Below are 18,846 nucleotides of genomic sequence, written 5' to 3'. Positions count from 1 at the left end.
CCCCCCACCCCCGTGGGTGCTGCCATCTTTGTAGTGGAGTGGTTGTCAATTTGCACATTCCCTCTTTATTATAAAGGATTGTGAGTTGAATATCAGTTTTCCTCTTAGATAGCATTGCTCTACCATCTTATCATACAATGTTGCTGTTCACCTGTGATTCCACTAAGTCTAGTTTTTTTGCACATGACCTATGTTTCCTTTCTGCAAATTTTTGTGATCTTCTCATATTAGCACATAAAACATTAATTATGCTGGGAATAAAATCTAGACATTCATCTTGCTCAGTAAGGGGAAATTTTCTTGAATCATTTCTTTGAGAGGTCTTCCCTCTCCCCTGTCCCCCTAAGAAAGGTAAAGAAATATGTTTTCTCTGCTGGTTCTTTCTGGAATTTTATTACTGGGATGTTGAACTTCATGAATGTTCTTTATTTTATTTTTTAAAACTTTATTATTATTATTAATTTATTTATTTTTAATCCTCACCCCAGGATATTTTTCCATTGATTTTTTTTTTTTTTTAGAGAGAGTGGAAGAGAGAGGGAAAGACAGAGAGAAACATTGATGTGAAAGAAACACATCGATTGGTTGCCTCCTGCCTGTGCCCTGACTGGGGTTTGGACCAGAGAGGAGCCTGCAACTGAGGTACATGCCTTTGCTGGAATTGAACCCGGGAGGGACCCTTTGGTCCACAGGCCAATGCTTTATCCACTGAGCCAAACGGCTCGGGCAGTGTTCTTTATTTTAAAAAAATCTTTAGTTATTTATCACTCTGTCTTAATGTTGTAATTTCTGGGAGATTTTCTTAGTGTTACCTTCCAATCCTTCTATTAGTTTTTTATTTGTGTTTTCTAATTTGAAATGTGTTATCCTATTTCTTGTTTTCTGATTATTCTCTCTTTTTAAAAAATCCTCACTTGCAGATATGTTTCTGTTGATTTTTAGAGAGAGAGGAAGGGGGGAAGAGAGAGAGGGAGGGAGAGGAGGGGGGGAGGAAGGGAAGGGGGGAGAGAGAGAAAGAGAGAAACACAGAGACAGAGATATCAATGTGAGAGATAAACATTGATCTGCTGCCTCCTGTATGGGCCCAACTCTGCAACCTTGGTATGTACCCTGACCAGGAATGAAACCCCGCGAGCCTTTGGTGCATGGGAAAATGCTCCAACCAACCGCCACCCCAGCCAGGACTGACTATTCTCTTTTTAAATGGAGTGTCCTGTTGTTACTGTTTTGTAGACAGACTTCCAACCCTTTCCTCTTGTTATTTAGCTTTTGCCCCACTATTTCTCCCAACACTTGGTATCTTTTCTGAGCTACTCTGCCAGGGCCCATCTGCCATTTTTAAATTGCAGTTTTTCTTCTTCCTTTGAAGCTATGTAACTTAATTTTATGATTGTAATTCAAATGAAAAGCTAAATATGTAAATTTAACATTAATTATATGAAGAAAATATTGAATGAAAGTTTTTTTGTCTCTCTTAATATCCAAATAGATATTGTGCTTTGTAATAATGAATTCTTTGAATTTTATTTGTGTAGAAGAAATTGAGGAAGAATCTGAAACAACCATTGAGGCTGACTTGACTGATAAACAGAAACATCAGTTGAAACATAGGGAACTCTTTTTGTCTCGCCAATATGAATCTCTGCCTGCAACACATATCAGGTAAGAACTTTTTAAGAAGTCGTTAGTATTCAATAATATCATGACAATTAAAAAACACTCCAAGCAACCTTCTTTGAGGCATTTTCCAAACTCTGCTCACGATCTTGCTCAAATTAGTTTACTAAATACTTCATAATGGAATCTTATCTTGAAAATTTATAGTGTGTCTTTGCATATTAAAGCCCTGAGAATGTTCTGCAGTAAAGTAACCACGTAGCTTTATTTTAATCCTGACTTTCCCAACTTATTTGGATTTCTATTAGCATCCTGTATAAAAGTGTCCAGGAGAGCCGAAGCCGGTTTGGCTCAGTGGATGGAGCGTCGGCCTGCGGACTGGGGGGTCCCGGGTTCGATTCCGGTCGGGGGCATGTGCCTGGGTTGTGGGCACATCCCCAGTGGGAGATGTGCAGGGGGCAGCTGATCGATGTTTCTCTCTCATTGATGTTTCTAACTCTCTGTTCCTCTCCCTTCCTCTCTGTAAAAAATCAATAAAATACATTAAAAAAAAAAAAGTGTCCAGGAGACATCCTGCATTTTGGGAAGTGCTGGTCTTTTCCAGAGTCCTAGAACATTACAGAGTCACTGGAGGCCCAGTGCATGAAATTTGTGTACGGGTGTGGTCCCTAGGCCTTGCCAGAGATTGAAGCATGAATGTCTAGCATGGAAAGGCAGGTCCCAGCTGACCTCTGGGCCCTGGGCAGCAATTGGGCCCCCAGGCCCCAGTGCGCCCCTCTCCATCTGAGTCATCGGGCTCCCGCCCAGCTCCCTCAGTGCCTGGGAGCCGGGTGGCAGCCCTGCCCCCTGCTGCCGCCACTGGTCGCTGTGATTGGCGGGGCGATTGGGCCCCACTGGCACCTGCCTTCGCCTGGTGCCGCCTGCTCACCTGCCCCACCATCCTGCCATGGTCCCGCTCTTGTTGGGGCCCATTGAGGCCAGCAGTGCCTACACTGCTGCCAGCATCGTGTTGCCGACCCCCACCATGTTCTGCGCTGCTCCCTTGTGGTCAGTGCACGTCATAGCAAGCAGTTGAACTCCCGGTCGAGGGGACACTTTGCATATTAGGCTTTTATTATATAGAATAGGATTAGAGTCCAAGAAGTAGGACCCAAGCTCTGGTTCTTAGGGCAGGTGACCTTTGATCCTGTAGAGTATATGGCCTTTTATTTTTCTTTTGAGGACCTCTGGGCTAAAAACTTTATATTCTTTATTACTTACTTGCATTTGCTTTGTGCATTAATAGGTTGTAAAAGTGGGAAAATTCAGTCTTGGTTTGTAGTTTGGGAAGTTGTGGAGGCGGGATGGTGGTTTTATATGACCTGCTGATAGTGGTATCATTTAAGCAGACATGGTTAAGCTGTTTCTCACTGTGGTTTATAATAGGTGCATCTTGGAGGTGTAACAAAATGTGTGAACTAAAAAAAGAGGTATTTACACACTTTTAGGATCAGGAAAACTTGGGGAGTTGGCATTTACTCAGCCTTTGAGATACTATGGGACATTTTTCAGGTAGAGGGAAACAGGTGAGCTTAGATGTGCAGGGAGCAGAATGTGTCCAGGGTGATAGGTGTGAGAAAATGCAGTGTTTCTGTCTCTTGAGGTAAAGAAATTCCTTCAACTCTTGTTCACAATCTTTATTTACTTTATTCAGTTCTCTTAAAAACTATTAATATAAGGAGTAAAATATGTTATATGTCAACTATTTATTTATTTCAGTAATTGCCCCTCCCTCCTCTTTAGCCTTCAATTCAGTATTGTATTTAAATCTGCCTTTTTGGGATTAAACAGGTTTGATGTGGTCCTTCTAACCACACACACACACACACACACACACACACACACACACACGCGCGCGCTCGCGCTCATGCACCTCAGCTCCAAGGGCCTCTTTTTAGAGTAGACATAGAGATCTTCTAAGGTAGGAAATGTATGACAAAGATACTGTAATTCTTTTCCCCCCAATTCTTTTAAGAAATGTTTTGATAACCCCCTCAATATAAGTTAACATATTGTTGCTTTATTTAGTTTTTTTTTTTTAAAGGAATACTGTGTTTAGATCGGCTATAGTTAGTATATTCTGTGTGAATTAGGTCCTTTTCTGAAAAAGATAATTAGGCCAGATAAGTTGGATAGTCATTTTACCCACCAATTAGGGGTATTTCAGGAATTAGGAGAGTAAGTTAATTTTTGCTCAAAAAGATAAAATGTGAAAACCGTTAATCATTTTCTTACAGATGTATGTAACTAATAAATGCTAAAGAGCCATATGAATTGATTATTTAATTGGAAGAAGCTAGAATATAAAAATTCATTTTAAGCTCAAGAAGTTATGTGGCCAGTTTTAAAAATCTTGCCAGTACAAGAATGTGACAAATGGTTTTTAAAATGTAACCAAAACACACAAGTATATTTTTAATTTACCCTCCTGATAGCTTAGAATCTGTTTACAAGTAATGCTAGTTTCCTTTAACAGATTGCTTGGAAGGGAAAAAGTGATGTGTTTTTCATCTTTCATAAGGACTGAGAGAGTATATTGAAACATAATTATCAAGACACCGTTGAACATAGAAATTACATGGTATATGTGATCAGTCACTGTTGAACCCATTTCCTGAGAATATTCCAGATTGGGTAGTTTACTAGGTGCTTGGTAAGTAAGACAAGGTCCCTATTTTATCAGGTGGCAATTCTTTTGAATTAAGATGGAGACACAGGCATTTGGGGCTTTGTTTTCTTCCCCAAATTAAAAGGGACATCTGTAGCTTTCACCTTTGAACAGCTGAATGGGGTTTGGGGCAGTCTCTGGCCAAAACATGGAGTCGTGCTGCCCAGCCCTCATGCTGATGTGGAACAAGTGCACGTTGAATGCGATCTGACATTTTGCTCCTGTTGAAGTCATGCCCTATCTATTTTGCTATAACAGAAGGAAATTACTGGAGCCCCGTTGTTGTTTGGCAGCAAAGAAGGCTCATTGGGTGAATACTGGCTTTTTAGCCTCAGGGACATTATATGTGCCCAGATTTTCCTTGTGCCATGTGGAGCATAGGAGAAAACCTGACTGAGGTATTCCTGAGGTTCTTTGTAATTTGTGAGCTATAATACTGTAGTTTGAGATGCTATGAGCTTCTCAGAATGACAGGGAAGCAACTCTTTGTTCCTTCTGATTCCCTGATTCCACTGGAAGAGAGAGATCCGGACAGTTCTGGGTAGGGTTAGTGATTCAGCTCTTTTTGTGAAATACATAGGACTTGAGCAATGAGAATGCTTTGGGAACTTTTTTGTTTTGACAAAGGGAAGAGGCAGCATGCTTCACACACAGTGTCTTAGGCCATTAATAATAAATTATATATGCTGCATCCATTTTATAAAGCACTATAAAATGGATTGTTAATGCCAGCTACGAGACCTGTTGTAAGTATATATAATACTATATTCAGTCATATACAGCCCATGTTTATTGAACTTGGCTTTTAAAATATCTAACATTTATTGAACCTTTATGATCACTGTTATCCCACTTGCTTTACATATATCTTATTTAATCCTCACAATGACTTGATGAAGTAGGTCCTGTTATAACCCCCATTTTACAGATGAGGAGACTGAAGCACAAAAATGTTAAGTAATTGTCAGACTCACAGCTTTTTTTAAAAAAAATTATTTTTATTGATTTCAGAGAGGAAGGGAGAGATAGAAACATCAATGATGAAAGAGAAGCATTGATTGGCTGCCTCCTGCACGCCCCATACCAGGGATTGAGCCTGCAACCAGGCATGTGCCCTTGACCGGAATTGAACCCAGGACCGTTTAGTCCACAGGCCAACACTCTATCCACTGAGCCGAACCAGCCAGGGCTGGACTCACAGCTTTTAAATGGCAGATTCAGAAATTGAACCCGGACTGCCTGGTTGCAGAGGTACAGCATTATGATGTGTACATGACATCAGGCATGGAAAGAAGCTATTCATAACTTGGTGACTAGGTAGGCTCACCCTATAATTCCTCCACCCAACAGCACCAATATTTTGGTGTATCATTAATACCTTTTCTAATCTTAAGTGTATTTGTTGGACTTTGGCCACAAGTTGCTGGAATTTACTTGGAATGACAATGTGTAGCTTCTTCTCTTGCTAAATAGTGCTTATTCTTCTGCACCACTATGTCATCTTTGCTCTTTCTAGCTTCGTTGATTTGTTTTTAAATATGTGAGAAATATGGTTGGAAAATGAGTGATGGAACAGCAGGAGGAGGGGATGACAGTTAAGTACAGGAAGGGTGTTCATTCAAGAAAGAATCCAAGTGTCACTGTCTTGGAATAGGCAAAGATTTTTAAGATTGTGAAGAGAGTCTTAATGTTTTCTTGATGTTTTACTATTTCATCTTTTGTATTGAAGTTTGTTTTATGTATATGGTGTGAAGAGGATCAGTTAGAAAACTAAGTTTAAAAAAAATAACCATTTACAATATCATCAAAGAACACTGAACACCTAGAAATAAATCTCAAGATGTTTGAAAAAGGGGAAAGATGTGTAAAAACTATTATAAAGTATTGCTGAAGGAATGAAAAGACTTAAGTAAATGCAGGATAAGTAAATGCATGACAGTATGTCAGTTTTCTCCACATTATTCCAAAGATTGAATACAGTTCCAAAGAAAAGCTCAGCAGTGTTTGCATGTGTGTGAAGTGTAAGTGTGTGTAAATTAAGCTGATTTTAAAATGTATGGGAATGTAAAGGATCAAGAAAGGTGAAAATAAGGAGTTTTAAAAGCGTGGTTCATGTACTCTGGAGTGTCCCTTTAAAACAAGCATGTGCCCTGATCAGGAATTGAACCGTGATCTCCTGGTTCATATGTTGAGGCTCAACCAATGCACCACACTGGCCAGCAGGGCTCTTTGTCTTTTCTTATATTTTCTGATTTTGGTTCTGAGCTAAGTCTGACTTTTCTCTTTTAGCCCATCTACTGATTCTTTAATTACTTAGTGTGCTTAGGCTCATAGGGTTGATAGTAGCACAATTAAAGGAAAAATAATGCTCCAGTGGTGCAATCGGTTAGCGCGCGGTACTTATAAAGGAAAAATATAGTAAGTGGGGAAAAACCATATCCCAATTTAACATTTTAAAGTTAACGTTTTTATACACACTTTTAAAAAAATGTGGTGGTTACACTATATAATCTTTCCTTTGAAATGATCAATTTATTCCCTATGGGTTGAAATGTTTCCTTCTCTAACCAAAACCACAATGCAGAAAGGCCCTGGGCTAGATGGAAGTACATACTGCATATTGTCCCTAGTACGGGTGTTCCACACAGTTGTGGAAATGCCTGTGATTTTCCTGGCAATCAAAACCAATTGTCATCCTGTTCTGGAGCAGGGGAACTTTCTAGTACCCTACCGTTTGGACGTTTCACTGGCTCCTAGCTGTAAAAGGGGAAGGTGGCACCAAGGAAGGGATAACCTCCTCCCTTGAATTTACTTGTGGACAGTTTCTTTCACATTTTTATCCAGTCTCCTGAATTGTGGATTAAAGTCTTAATCTTCAGTACTCTTCACATGCCACAGGCAAAATGGTCTTTCCAAAACATTGCTTGTCATTTTTCTTCATAAAGTCCACAGTAAGCCCTAACTTCTCTTCTTGGTTTTTATTCCCCTACCTTACTCAAACAGATGTTCCAATTTTGTGGGGGTTTTTTTTGGTTTTCTTTTTTTTGATCCTTCTTTTATTTTTATTTCTTAACATCTGTCAAAGCAATATTAACAACAAAAATATATCTTTGAATAGAAATGCTTAAAGGTTTCCAGATTCCTTTGTCTTCTTTGTCCTCCTCCTTTTTATAATCTATAAAATCATATTCCTTCAGTTAACATAGGCAGTCCTTGAATGTTTGTTGCTAAGATTTATTTAATAATTTAGAGCATTGGCTTTTAACCAGTTCTTAAGCAGTTTTATGTCCTCGGGGACTTTTGGCAAGGTCTGGACAGTTCTAGTCGTCACAACTCGCTGTGAGGATGCTACTATCATCCAGTGGGGTAGAGGCCAGTGATGCTACTTAAATATTACCCTACCAGCATAGCCCTTGCAACATATGTCAGTAACATGAAGGTTGAGGAAAATTTGCTCCCTTAGTATATATTGTAGTCATACAAATTTATGCACTTTAGCTAATGAGGATTCCCCCTTTTGCTTTAAATTTAAATTTTATTATTTTATTTTATTTTGTTTTTTAAATTTTTTTTATATATATTTTATTGAGTTTTTACAGAGAGGAAGGGAGAGAGATAGAGAGTTAGAAACATCAATGAGAGAGAAACATCGATCAGCTGCCTCCTGCACATCTCCTACTGGGGATGTGCCCGCAACCCAGGTACATGCCCTTGACCGGAATCAAACCTGGGACCTTTCAGTCCGCAGGCCGAAGCTCTATCCACTGAGCCAAACCAGTTTTGGCAAAATTTTATTATTTTAAAAATCAAATAAATGTGTTCCCCCACTGCAGTCATTTTCAACTTCTCTGCACGTTTACCACTCTGACACCGCTACTGTTAATTTTTCAGTTTTAGAAATCTCTTTACTTCCTCTTCCTTCACTTCTCTTCACCTTGTGGTTCCAATATATCACAACTTTTATTTAACTTAATGATCAATCTTTGTATTTTATGACTTGTAAATATTCCTTACATACTGGTACTCTTTCTCGGACAACCTTTTGTTTTCCTTAGAGTATGATAATTGTTTTGCTTTTTCCTTTTCATTAGTCTTCTAAAATGTAAAAAGTTTTTAGTGTTTACTTACTTGAAAATGTTTTTCACTGTTAATGGAGATTTGTTTACGCATAGAATTCTAGTTTAGAAATAATTTCCTTCAGAATTTCTAATCTTTCTGAAAGCATGGTGGATCTTTGAGCTTCATTATTTTATTTGGTTGTTCATTGTATTTAATGGATACGATGCTGTATAAAACTGTCTATTTGCTGAATTTCCAATCACAGAACCTAGCATGGTTTTTTTAATATGGAAAAGTCTTCAGAGCAAATGTAAACTCATAAGGCCAGCGAGAAAAATGCCTTTTTTTTAAAAATGAAGAAATAATGGCTTTCATTGAACAAGGACTAAGGTTAAAGCAGACCTTGCATCTGTCGTAGTGGTATCCCAGATTCAGTGTGCCTTAACGTCACTCACTGGTGATACTTGTTGATCAGGTAGATTCCTGAGCCTTCCCCAAGATACTTGGATTCATTCAATCTGGTGTGCCTAAGAAATCTGGATTTTTTTCCAAGCAGGGATGGTAAATTCTGAACCATTCCACAAACTGCAGTTATATGAAATTGAATGGAATTCTTCAGGCAGTATGGAAATGGATGCTAATTTAAACTTTCTCTTTTTCACTTATCCAGATAGGTAATATCTTTAGGTAAAAGAAATATATTACCTGTATGCACATTTTTACATATGGTTTTTGAATTTCTTGGATTATACAGGACATCCTGATAAGCAAACAGTAGGCTGATCAGCACCTGCCATTAAACATGGGACCATGTTGTGTTATGTTTATTCACATGTTTCTCTATCCCAGTACGGTCTCTGAAACAGTATATTTTAAAGAACTTTTTGAATGATCTGTGGGGTAGTATGTTACCTCCATGGAAATTCCTTGCTCTTGCATGGTTCCCTGTAGAAAAGCAGTATGAATAATTATATGGGCCTGGAGTGTTCTTTCTTTGTGTATGGTCTTTGATATATTTTATCATCATGTTTGGGTATCTTTATTCCTTAAGGATTGAAGTATTATGGGAGAGAACAATGAAGGTCATTGCTTGAGATTTAGCATAAATCATATTTAGAGTTTGATAATAATTCCTTTAGTTTGGGGTTTGCTTAAAATTTAGCATGTGTTTATCTATGTACCAATATTTGTTCAGCATAAAGGAAGACAACACTTTAAATCTCATTTAAACTACTTTTATCGGCAACTCTTGGCATGTAGCACGTGTTTATTACATAATCATACTTCATAAAATAATTCTGACTCAACATCCTGCTTTGTTAGCTGTTAATACGTGTACATGAATATTTTTGTGTTGGATTTTCATTTTTTAAAAAAAACATATTTTACTGATTTTTTACAGAGTGGAAGGGAGAGGGACAGAAAGCCAGAAACATCGACGAGAGAGAAACATCGATCAGCTGCCTCCTGCACACCTCCCACCGGGGATGTGCCCGCAACCAAGGCACACGCCCCCGACCAGAATCGAACCCGGGACCCCTCAGTCCACAGGCCGATGCTCTATCCATTGAGCCAAACCGGTCAGGGCGGATTTTCATTTTTAATTTGGGAAAAGTATAATATAGGTATAGTAAAGAAAATTTAAAAAGTAAAATCACCTATTATACTTTCATTTTTGCATAAAAGCTATATTGCCCCAAATAATTTATATTTTAGATTGGCTGAGGTATCCTATTGGTGTTTTTTAATCATGTGCCTATAAAACAGTATAACCAGTGTTTTCTATCTCCTAATATAATTTTGAAAATGGTTTAATTATTCAGTTTAACTTCTCTTGTCCTTTCAGACAGTATGGAGGAGCCTTTAAGTATGCTATATTATTTATATGAATTTCCAGTGACTGTTAACCCTAAAAATTCAAGTGACTATTAAAGAAAGTGGTATCTATTAAAATAACATTTAGCAGATTTTGCTCCTCCCATTAAAAAATACTCAACTTTTGAGAACTTAACAAAAATGAGTTTATTTCTTCTAGGTAATGTATTAATTGTTATAAATATTGCTTTGTTAACTGTTAATGAGGCAAAATAAAATGGAGCTTACTTTTGGAAAGCCCATTTATTTATTTATTTTCAAATTTTTTAAAAAATATATTTTATTGATTTTTTACAGAGAGGAAGGGAGAGAGATAGAGAGTTAGAAACATGGATGAGAGAGAAACATCGATCAGCTGCCTCCTGCACATCTCCCACCGGGGATGTGCCCGCAACCCAGGTACATGCCCTGGACCGGAATCGAACCCGGGACCCTTCAGTCCACAGGCCGACGCTCTATCCACTGAGCCAAAGCGGTTTTGGCGGAAAGCCCATTTATTATTTAAGCATGCTGCATCGGGGAGCACATAGCCACAGGTCAGAGAAGTTCTGTGGCTTCTGTAGATGTGCTCACAGCAACTGAGCAATTTCCCACTCATAATTTTGTCCTTTGTGAAAGCATGTCAGGTAATTGTTGACTTTTGAGTGTTGTTATGTGTACTGAAGTAATAATGTTAATTTTTCTGCTTCAGTGATACGCATGAATAAAATATATTAGAAAAATAGAAAATCTTTGTAACTCTTGGTAACCAAAATAGAGATTGGATATTATGGAGGTATCATATGCTCTCAGAGATATCTTTTGAAGTGATGTTAATTAACCTAAGGTGATTACCAGAAAAAGATGTTTTTATGAGAAAATGATCTTAAATTTGAGGAATATAGAAGTATTGCAAAATGTTTAGAAAACTAATTTTTTTTAACCTATGTGCTAGTATTTTACTTTGCTTGCGGTATTTTTTCCTTTGAATTGTTTTTCTTATTTTAATTTAATTTTTTCTATTGCAGTTTACATCAGTATTATTTTGTATTGGTTTCAGGTGTATACCATAGTGATTAGACAATCATATACTTAAATAATTTTTAATTGATTTTTTTTGACAGAAAGAGGGGGTGTGTGGGAGAGAGAAAGAGAAAGAGAGAGAGAGAGAGAGAGAGAGAGAGAGAGAGGGGTGAGAGAGTTGTGAGAAACCCACAGGCGCCCCAACCAGGGATTGAACCCTCAACTTGGGAATTGAACTTGCCACCCCTTGGTGTATGTGATAATGCTTCAACCAACCAAGTCACACTGGCCAGGGCATATACTTTACTACAAAGTGATACTCCCACCCCCACCCCCACTCACCTGGTGACATGCATAGTTATTATAATACTAGTGGCCTGGTGCATGGATTCATACACATTGAAAGGAAATTAATTAGAATTCCTGGGATGGCTCCGCGGCTCGAAGGGCATCTGCGGAGTGAGGTGGAGAGAAAGAGAAAGAAAACTCTTGGGCTCGAGATGCTGGCTTGCGGAGCTGGCTCAAGGTGCTGGCTCTGGTGCAGGGACTAATGCAGGTGGTCCCGGGTGGTGGCCAATGGGCGGGACTGGGCGAGACAGGCCGGACACACCCAGGAGCCCACCTCCTTTGGTTCCTCCCCAGCCGGCTGCACCTGGGGCGGTGCTGCAGCTTGTGGGCATCTGCAGAGTGAGCAGGTGGGGTCCCTTGGCCTGGCCTTTGGGGATCAGACGAAACTGGCTCTCCGACATCCCCCGAGGGATCCCAGAATATGAGAGGGCACTCTGCAAAGTTGCTGTCCTACAAGGTGTGGAACGCAAACGCAAGTGTGCAGTAAACCAGATTCGGGGCGACAGTGCCCCAGCAACAACATAACCCATGGCTGAAGGTGGAATCAGCCTGAAGGTGGAATCATGCAGCCCCACAAGGAATCAGGCTCCCTCCTCTCTGGTTTCAGGGTGCTTAACCCAGAACCACCGCTGCCAAGTCACTGTAGCTCGGCAGCTCCTGCATTGAGCGTCTGCCCCCTGGTGGTCAGTGCGCAACATAGGTACCAGAGGTCGGACAGTCACTTAGCCTTTTATACATATAGACTATGGACTGTATTCCCTGTAATGTGTTTATTTTTGCTTGTTATTTTGTGGGGAGTAAGTAGTGACTTTTGTTTAGAAAATTAAGTACATCATATTTAGAAAATATTTCTGAGCCCTGACGAATATCTATAACTTGAACAGTCAAAGTTCTTCTGTCAGGACTGGCCAGCGTGGGTCAGTGGTTGAGCATCAATGTATGAATAAGGAGGTCATGTTGCCCAGTGGGGGTCCTGGAGGAGGCAGCCAATTGATGATTCTCATCATTGATGTGTTTTTTTTAAAAAAAATATTTTTATTAATTTCAGAGAGGAAGGGAGAGGGAGAGAGAGATAGGAACATCAATGATGAGAGAGAATCACTGAAGTGAGACAGCACAGGTGTGAATATTTCTAAGTTAACGTTCTCAGGTTTTGGTGCACCTATGAGTCCTCTGGGGCGCTAGTTAAGACTAAAGATTCCTGCCCTGGCCAGTGTGAGTCAGTGGTTAGAGCATTGGCCTGTGCACCAGTGTTGTGGGTTCAAATCCCAGTCAAGGGCACGTACCTGGCTTGCAGGTTCGACTCCTGCTCCGTTGGGGCTCACGTGGGAGGCAACCAATCGATGTGTTTCACATAGATCAGTGATCGGCAAACTGCAGCTCGCAAGCCACATGCGGCTCTTTGGCCCCTTGAGTGTGGCTCTTCCACAAAATACCATGTGTGGGCGCACACGTACAGTGCGATTGAAACTTCGTGGCCCATGCGCAGAAGTTGGTATTTTGTGGAAGAGCCACACTGAAGGGGCCAAAGAGCCGCATGTGGCTTGCGAGCCGTGGTTTGCCGACCACTGGGCTAGGGCATTGTTGATGTTCCTATCTCCCTTCCTCTCTGAAATCAATAAAAATATATTTTAAAAAATCCTCCTGTCACATATATAGCTATATTGAATTTTTCAAGCTAGTGAGGATAATTTTAAAAGTGCTCATAATTTATGCCTCTACCTGGATAACCTTACTTTTTCTCAAGTCTAGACCAGCCTTTTTAAATTGACATAATTTCCAAACTCATGCGCAGGACTTAGGATCAAAGGTAGTTGCTATCAAACTTCAAGGTCCGCACAAGCCTATAGATCGTTATTTTGCCCCTTGCTCTGTAAAAGTTCCTAGTGTTTAAATTTTAACTAGTCTTTAGAGCAATTTCAATAAAGGTAAGTTAGTTAATCCTGATAGGAATGTGTATTATTTTTAGGTTATCATATGCAGTGGCTTCTTTAAAAATCTGGAGGTTATATTAGATACTGGTTTTCATTGTTTATATAATGTCTTTGCTTTAAAAATATAAAACCACCTCATATTTACTCATTATGGACTCAGAAACTGACTTAATCTGAAGGTTTTTCATTGTACTTTTTTCTTGAATAATTAAGAAATAACTATAAAATGCTTTATGATATAAGCGTTTACCGCCTAACAGTTCTTTCCATTTATAGAGGTTAGCTTCTCTATAAATGTCTACAAAAACAGTCTTATCTTTTAGATTATGCAACACCAGGATTGTAAAACCAGTCTTACACATATACATTTATGTATATTCCTAACTGCCATTTGGATTTTTAATGCCAACTTTACATTTTGAATATTCTGTATTTTGCATACATCACCACTGTGAAGGTGGAGTAGCCTTTCTTAAACGCTTATTTGTTCATTCACTTTTCCCCTCTTTCAACAGGGGGAAATGCAGTGTTGCCCTTCTGAATGAGACAGAGTCAGTATTGTCATATCTCGATAAAGAGGTAATTCACAATTATACTTGTTTTCTGTGTGTTTTTCCATTTTTTTGCATGAAGCCGTATCTTTTGAATTAATTTCTTTTTGTACCAAATTATTGCACCACTATAGCAGTATTATAGTAAAAGTATAATCACTAAAATGTATTTGGATAATTTGATTTTTCTGGTTGAGGCAAGAGTTGACAAAACCCCTGTGTCTGTCTCTCTCTTTTCAGTTGGTAATGAAAACCTGTATAAAGTACAGCACATGATTTAGCTGGTAGAAGAAATATTTTGGCTTATGAAAACATGACTTTACTGTAATTGGTCCTCTTTCCTGGTTTTTGTTTGTTTTGTTGCTATCATTGTTTTTAATAAATAGCTTTTCTTTTAGACTCTTTTAGATGAGATTTTACCATTGGTGGTGTGCTTTCTTTCCTGGAACCCTAACAAACTTTGTCAACTAAAAATATTTATTTCTGTAAACTTCAAGAAAAATTTTAACTATGTTTAGCAGGTTGAATTCGAGCATGTGCTTCAAATGAAGGGAGGAAATGCTTATAAACAGAATAACCTGTATTTCACTTTATACACAGTTGTATGTGACTTATTAGCATTGGTATTATGGGGAAAATATTTTACTGTTGGTGTTGGTCCAGTATTTTGCCTTTATATATAGTTTCATATTGTTTTTGTTTTCCCTAAATTTTTATTTTATATACGTGGTGTGTGTGTGTGTGTGTGTGTGTGTGTGTATTTTTAAAAAAGAATTAAAGGGACATATTTCTTATCATACTCAAGTATTGTCCTCATATTTCAAATGAAGAAAACATAAATAAAAGGATAGCTATAATATGTGGATCTACTATGTATTAGGAACTCTAATAAAGAAAACTAAAAGGAAATAAATATTCAAGGCAGAAAAAAAAGACTAATAGTCCTTATAACTTATGCTTGTTAAATTTAGAAAAGACGGTACTCACATCAGTCTGTCCAACAGAATGGTTGATAATAACATGGATATTGATAATGCTATAAATTAGCACAGAAGCAGAAATAAAAGGAGGGAACATTCAATATGTTCCAGTGTATTTTATTGGTATATTTGACTGTTGAGTGGATTTTTAAAAAATGGTATTTTTTTGCCTTCTATGTTATTAGCAATTTGGATATGCTAAGGACTATAATAGGTGAAAGTTTGCAAAGGTGTTTGTTTTTTTCACCACTTAGTCTTTTATCAGTCTTTGAGATAGGAACTGACCTGTGGCAGTGTGTTTCAGGAAACTTTAACAAAAAATTTTTTTTAAAAAAAATCTTTACTCAATTTCATTGATTTTAGAGAGAGGGAGAGGGAGAGTGAAACGGAGGGAGGGAGAGAGGGAGGGAGGGAAGGAGGGAGGGAGGGAGAGAGAGAGAGAGAGAGAGAGGGAGAGAGAGATATCATCATGCGAGAGAAACATCGATTGGTTGCCTCCCATACACACCCTGACTGGAAATGGAACCAGTAACCTTGCCGTGTACAGGTGACACCCAACTAACTGAGTCACACTGGCCAGGGCGCAAAATCTTATTTTATGGAATTCTATACTAACATTTTACAGACTGAAAGTGACCTAAAGTGCCTCTACTTTTATTTTTTTAAATATATTTTTATTGATTTTTTACAGAGAGGAAGGGAGAGGCATAGAGAGAAACATCAATGAGAGAGAAACATCGATAAGCTGGCTCCTGCACACTCACTCCCAACTGGGGATGTGCCCGCAACAAAGGTACATGCCCTTGACCGGAATTGAACCTGGGGCCCTTCAGTCCGCAGGCCGACGCTCTATCTGCTGAGCCAAACCGGTTAGGGCAAGTGCCTCTACTTTTAAAGCTGATAGTGAGCCAGTGGTAACAGCTTTAGTTACCTAATAACACTCTTTGTTGCTCCTGTCTTAAAAAATAAAGAAACAACAACTCTGATTATGTACTGACTGTCCTTACCCCCTGTCCCCCCCTCAATCTATTAAGCAGGTTTATATAATCTGCAGATTTTTTTTCTTTTCCTTAGATAGATTTTTTTACATGCGTAGATTGTCACATAATGGTGTGACTTTTGAACAGTTTTGCTGTTTAATTTTTCTGATAGTGAACCATGATTAAAACACTGCAGAATTTCTTAGTATCTCCTTTTTGGTTTTCTCCTTTCCCATTATCACAGCCTGTAAGACCTTGAAAGGAGAAAGCTTTATAATCTGACTCTTATTTGCAGTTTGCTTGGCTGGGTCTTGGTAAAGTGCTGATGGTAATGATGGGCCCGGCCTTCCAGGATGTAATAGAGAGGTTCATGCAGTAGGTGACCCTCAGTGTCATAGCCGAAAGCAAGGACAAGACTTTCCTGGTTCAGATGGCCTCCATGGTTACCCAGAATTCAGCAAAGGACTGGTGGCTGGGTCTTCTTATCCATTAGGCTCAGTAACTAGGGCTCTGTTGCATTTTATGGGACCATGGATAGTCAGGTGGGTGTGCTGCTGGTGGTGGTATGTATGTATGTATGTTAATATACCTACCTATGTATACATACAAATGTTTCAGAATTTAAAGGAGAACTATAGAATTATAAGTAATAAATGTTTAATTAAATGTTTACAGTGTGACACTTTAATCAGTAAACTGTATAAAAGCTCAGCTCTTCTATAGTTTAATTAATGTGGGTGTGTGTACATTTTAATAAAATGCGGATGGACACTCAAAAAGTAAGAGTGCCTATTATCTATGTAAGCATCCATACTGTTTAGTGTGGGCTTTGGACGTTTAAGTGATTACTTGATTTTAGGTATCTTACCTTTGACTCACGTGGCTTAACTTTGCTAGCTTTTCAAAATCCTGTTTTAGAGCAGTGAAATGGTTTTCTTTTAGACTAGAACAAATAATAAATCTTTATAATATATTTTTCTAAGCTATTTGTTTTGTCTTGATTTAATATTATACTGTATTACATAATGATAATAACTTCGTGTTCTCCTTAAACATTCATGAATTTGTTCACCAAAGTGAAATTTTATACACTCTGAAGTTTTGTGGTTTCATGATCATGACATTGGATTTTTTGTTTTATAAAATGTTTACCTAGGTATTTTCTGTTTGTTTGTTTTTTGTTTTTTTTTCCAGGATACCTTTTTCTACTCATTGGTCTATGACCCCTCTGTGAAAACACTATTAGCTGACAAAGGTGAGATCAGAGTGGGACCTAGATATCAAGCAGACATTCCAGAAATGCTCTCAGAAGGTATGACTTACTTTGGGTTTCAAGTACTATGAGAACATATACTGTATCTGAAAACTCAAACATTGGTTTTCTCAGTTGGGAGAAACAACTTTTAGGCTAAAGTTTAAAAGGGTTCTCCCAATTTTAGAATTGCAGAAAAAGCAAGGGATAATAATTTATTTCATCAATTATTCATTTTTGATGTTACATTTTCATGAGTGTTTTGGCTGTTTTCTCTTTTGTTTTTAAAGGGCAAACTTAAGAATGTTCATATTGTTGAATTTGTGTTTTAATGTGGCATGCTCGTGCCTTGAGATCCTGAGTGCCCATAAGCCGTCTAGAGGAAGAGGCCATGAACTCTAGTGAGCAGTTACATTTTGATGGAGATTTTGGCTGATCTGGATAGCTCAATGTAACAAAGAGATTCCAAGCTTTGTATTTTAAAAACATCTTCCTAGCAAAACATATATTATCACTGCATACTCAAAACTTTTATTTTGTGATTTCAAAAGTAAAACATTCTTACATTAAAACATGAAACACAAAATAGAGAAATGTATAGCATAGGAAATGAATGTCATCCCCTTTCCTTCATTTCAAACCCATGTTCAATTACTCTGATCAAAAGGGCATGTTTATTTTGTTCCCACTTTGGCTTATACTTCACCCAGGAATGGTCCATGTGCAGTGGCAGGTTGCATATTATTTTTGCAATTGCTTCTTTCAGTTAGCAGTGTATCTTAAGCATCTTTTCCTGTGTGTAGAGTAACTATTCTTTTTAGTGACTGTACAGTTCTTACGTTTGCATAGAGGTATGGTAATTTCCTTTTCCAGTCTTCTATTGATAGACTTGTAGATGTTTAGGATTTTTTTTTTTTTTGGTCATTACAAATGATGCTGTTAGAAAATCTGTACATATATTTATGCTGTGTAAATAGTTTTCAAGCATAACTCCTTGGAAGTGAAATGCTATGTACATTTTAGATATCTAAAATGCTTCTTTGCCATTCCAAAATACTGTATTGTTATAAATGAAAGAACCAGATGCCTTCAGCAACACTGTGATTATGAGGGATATTTTCCCCTTCACATTTTGAATTCTCATTATTTTAATTTAAAAAAAGATTTAGAATTTGAGATTATGCTTGTCTTAGTTATTTTTAGCCCTTCTGTAAATACCTTGTGCATTTTCTCCTTGGTTATTTACCTTTTTATGTACTGACAGGAGTTCTTTGAATATTAAAGGTAAACAAATACAAAGTATTTGCTCTTTGTCTACAACTATTGTAAGCACCCCTCACCCACTTCATTATTTTATTTTTAAGACATTTTAACAGTGATGTAAATATATTTTATTTTTTGTCATATAAAAGTTTAGAATTTATTAATCGTTTTCTTTTTTTTTTTAATATATTTTTTATTGATTAAGATATTACATATGTGTCCCTGTCCCCACCTTACCCCAACCCCCCCACCCCACTGTCCGTGTCCATTGGTCCGGC

At 38.0% G+C, this 18,846-nt stretch overlaps 1 protein-coding gene across 1 annotated transcript in view; it reads left to right on the top strand.

Moving 5' to 3' along the window:
• MTA3 (metastasis associated 1 family member 3) overlaps nucleotides 1-18,846 on the top strand; it is a 116,675-nt gene that overhangs the window by 25,995 nt on the left and 71,834 nt on the right. Inside the window, exons 2-4 of the mRNA XM_006778650.2 lie at nucleotides 1,536-1,662; nucleotides 14,058-14,121; nucleotides 17,248-17,365. Coding sequence (XP_006778713.1) covers nucleotides 1,536-1,662; nucleotides 14,058-14,121; nucleotides 17,248-17,365 — 309 coding nt within the window. The remainder of the gene's footprint in view (nucleotides 1-1,535; nucleotides 1,663-14,057; nucleotides 14,122-17,247; nucleotides 17,366-18,846) is intronic.

This window comes from Myotis davidii, unplaced genomic scaffold (assembly GCF_000327345.1).
Source record: "Myotis davidii unplaced genomic scaffold, ASM32734v1 scaffold6, whole genome shotgun sequence".
NCBI lineage: Eukaryota > Metazoa > Chordata > Mammalia > Chiroptera > Vespertilionidae > Myotis > Myotis davidii.
The sequence above is the reverse complement of the archived record's forward strand: the minus strand, read 5'-3'. Positions and strand labels throughout refer to the sequence as shown.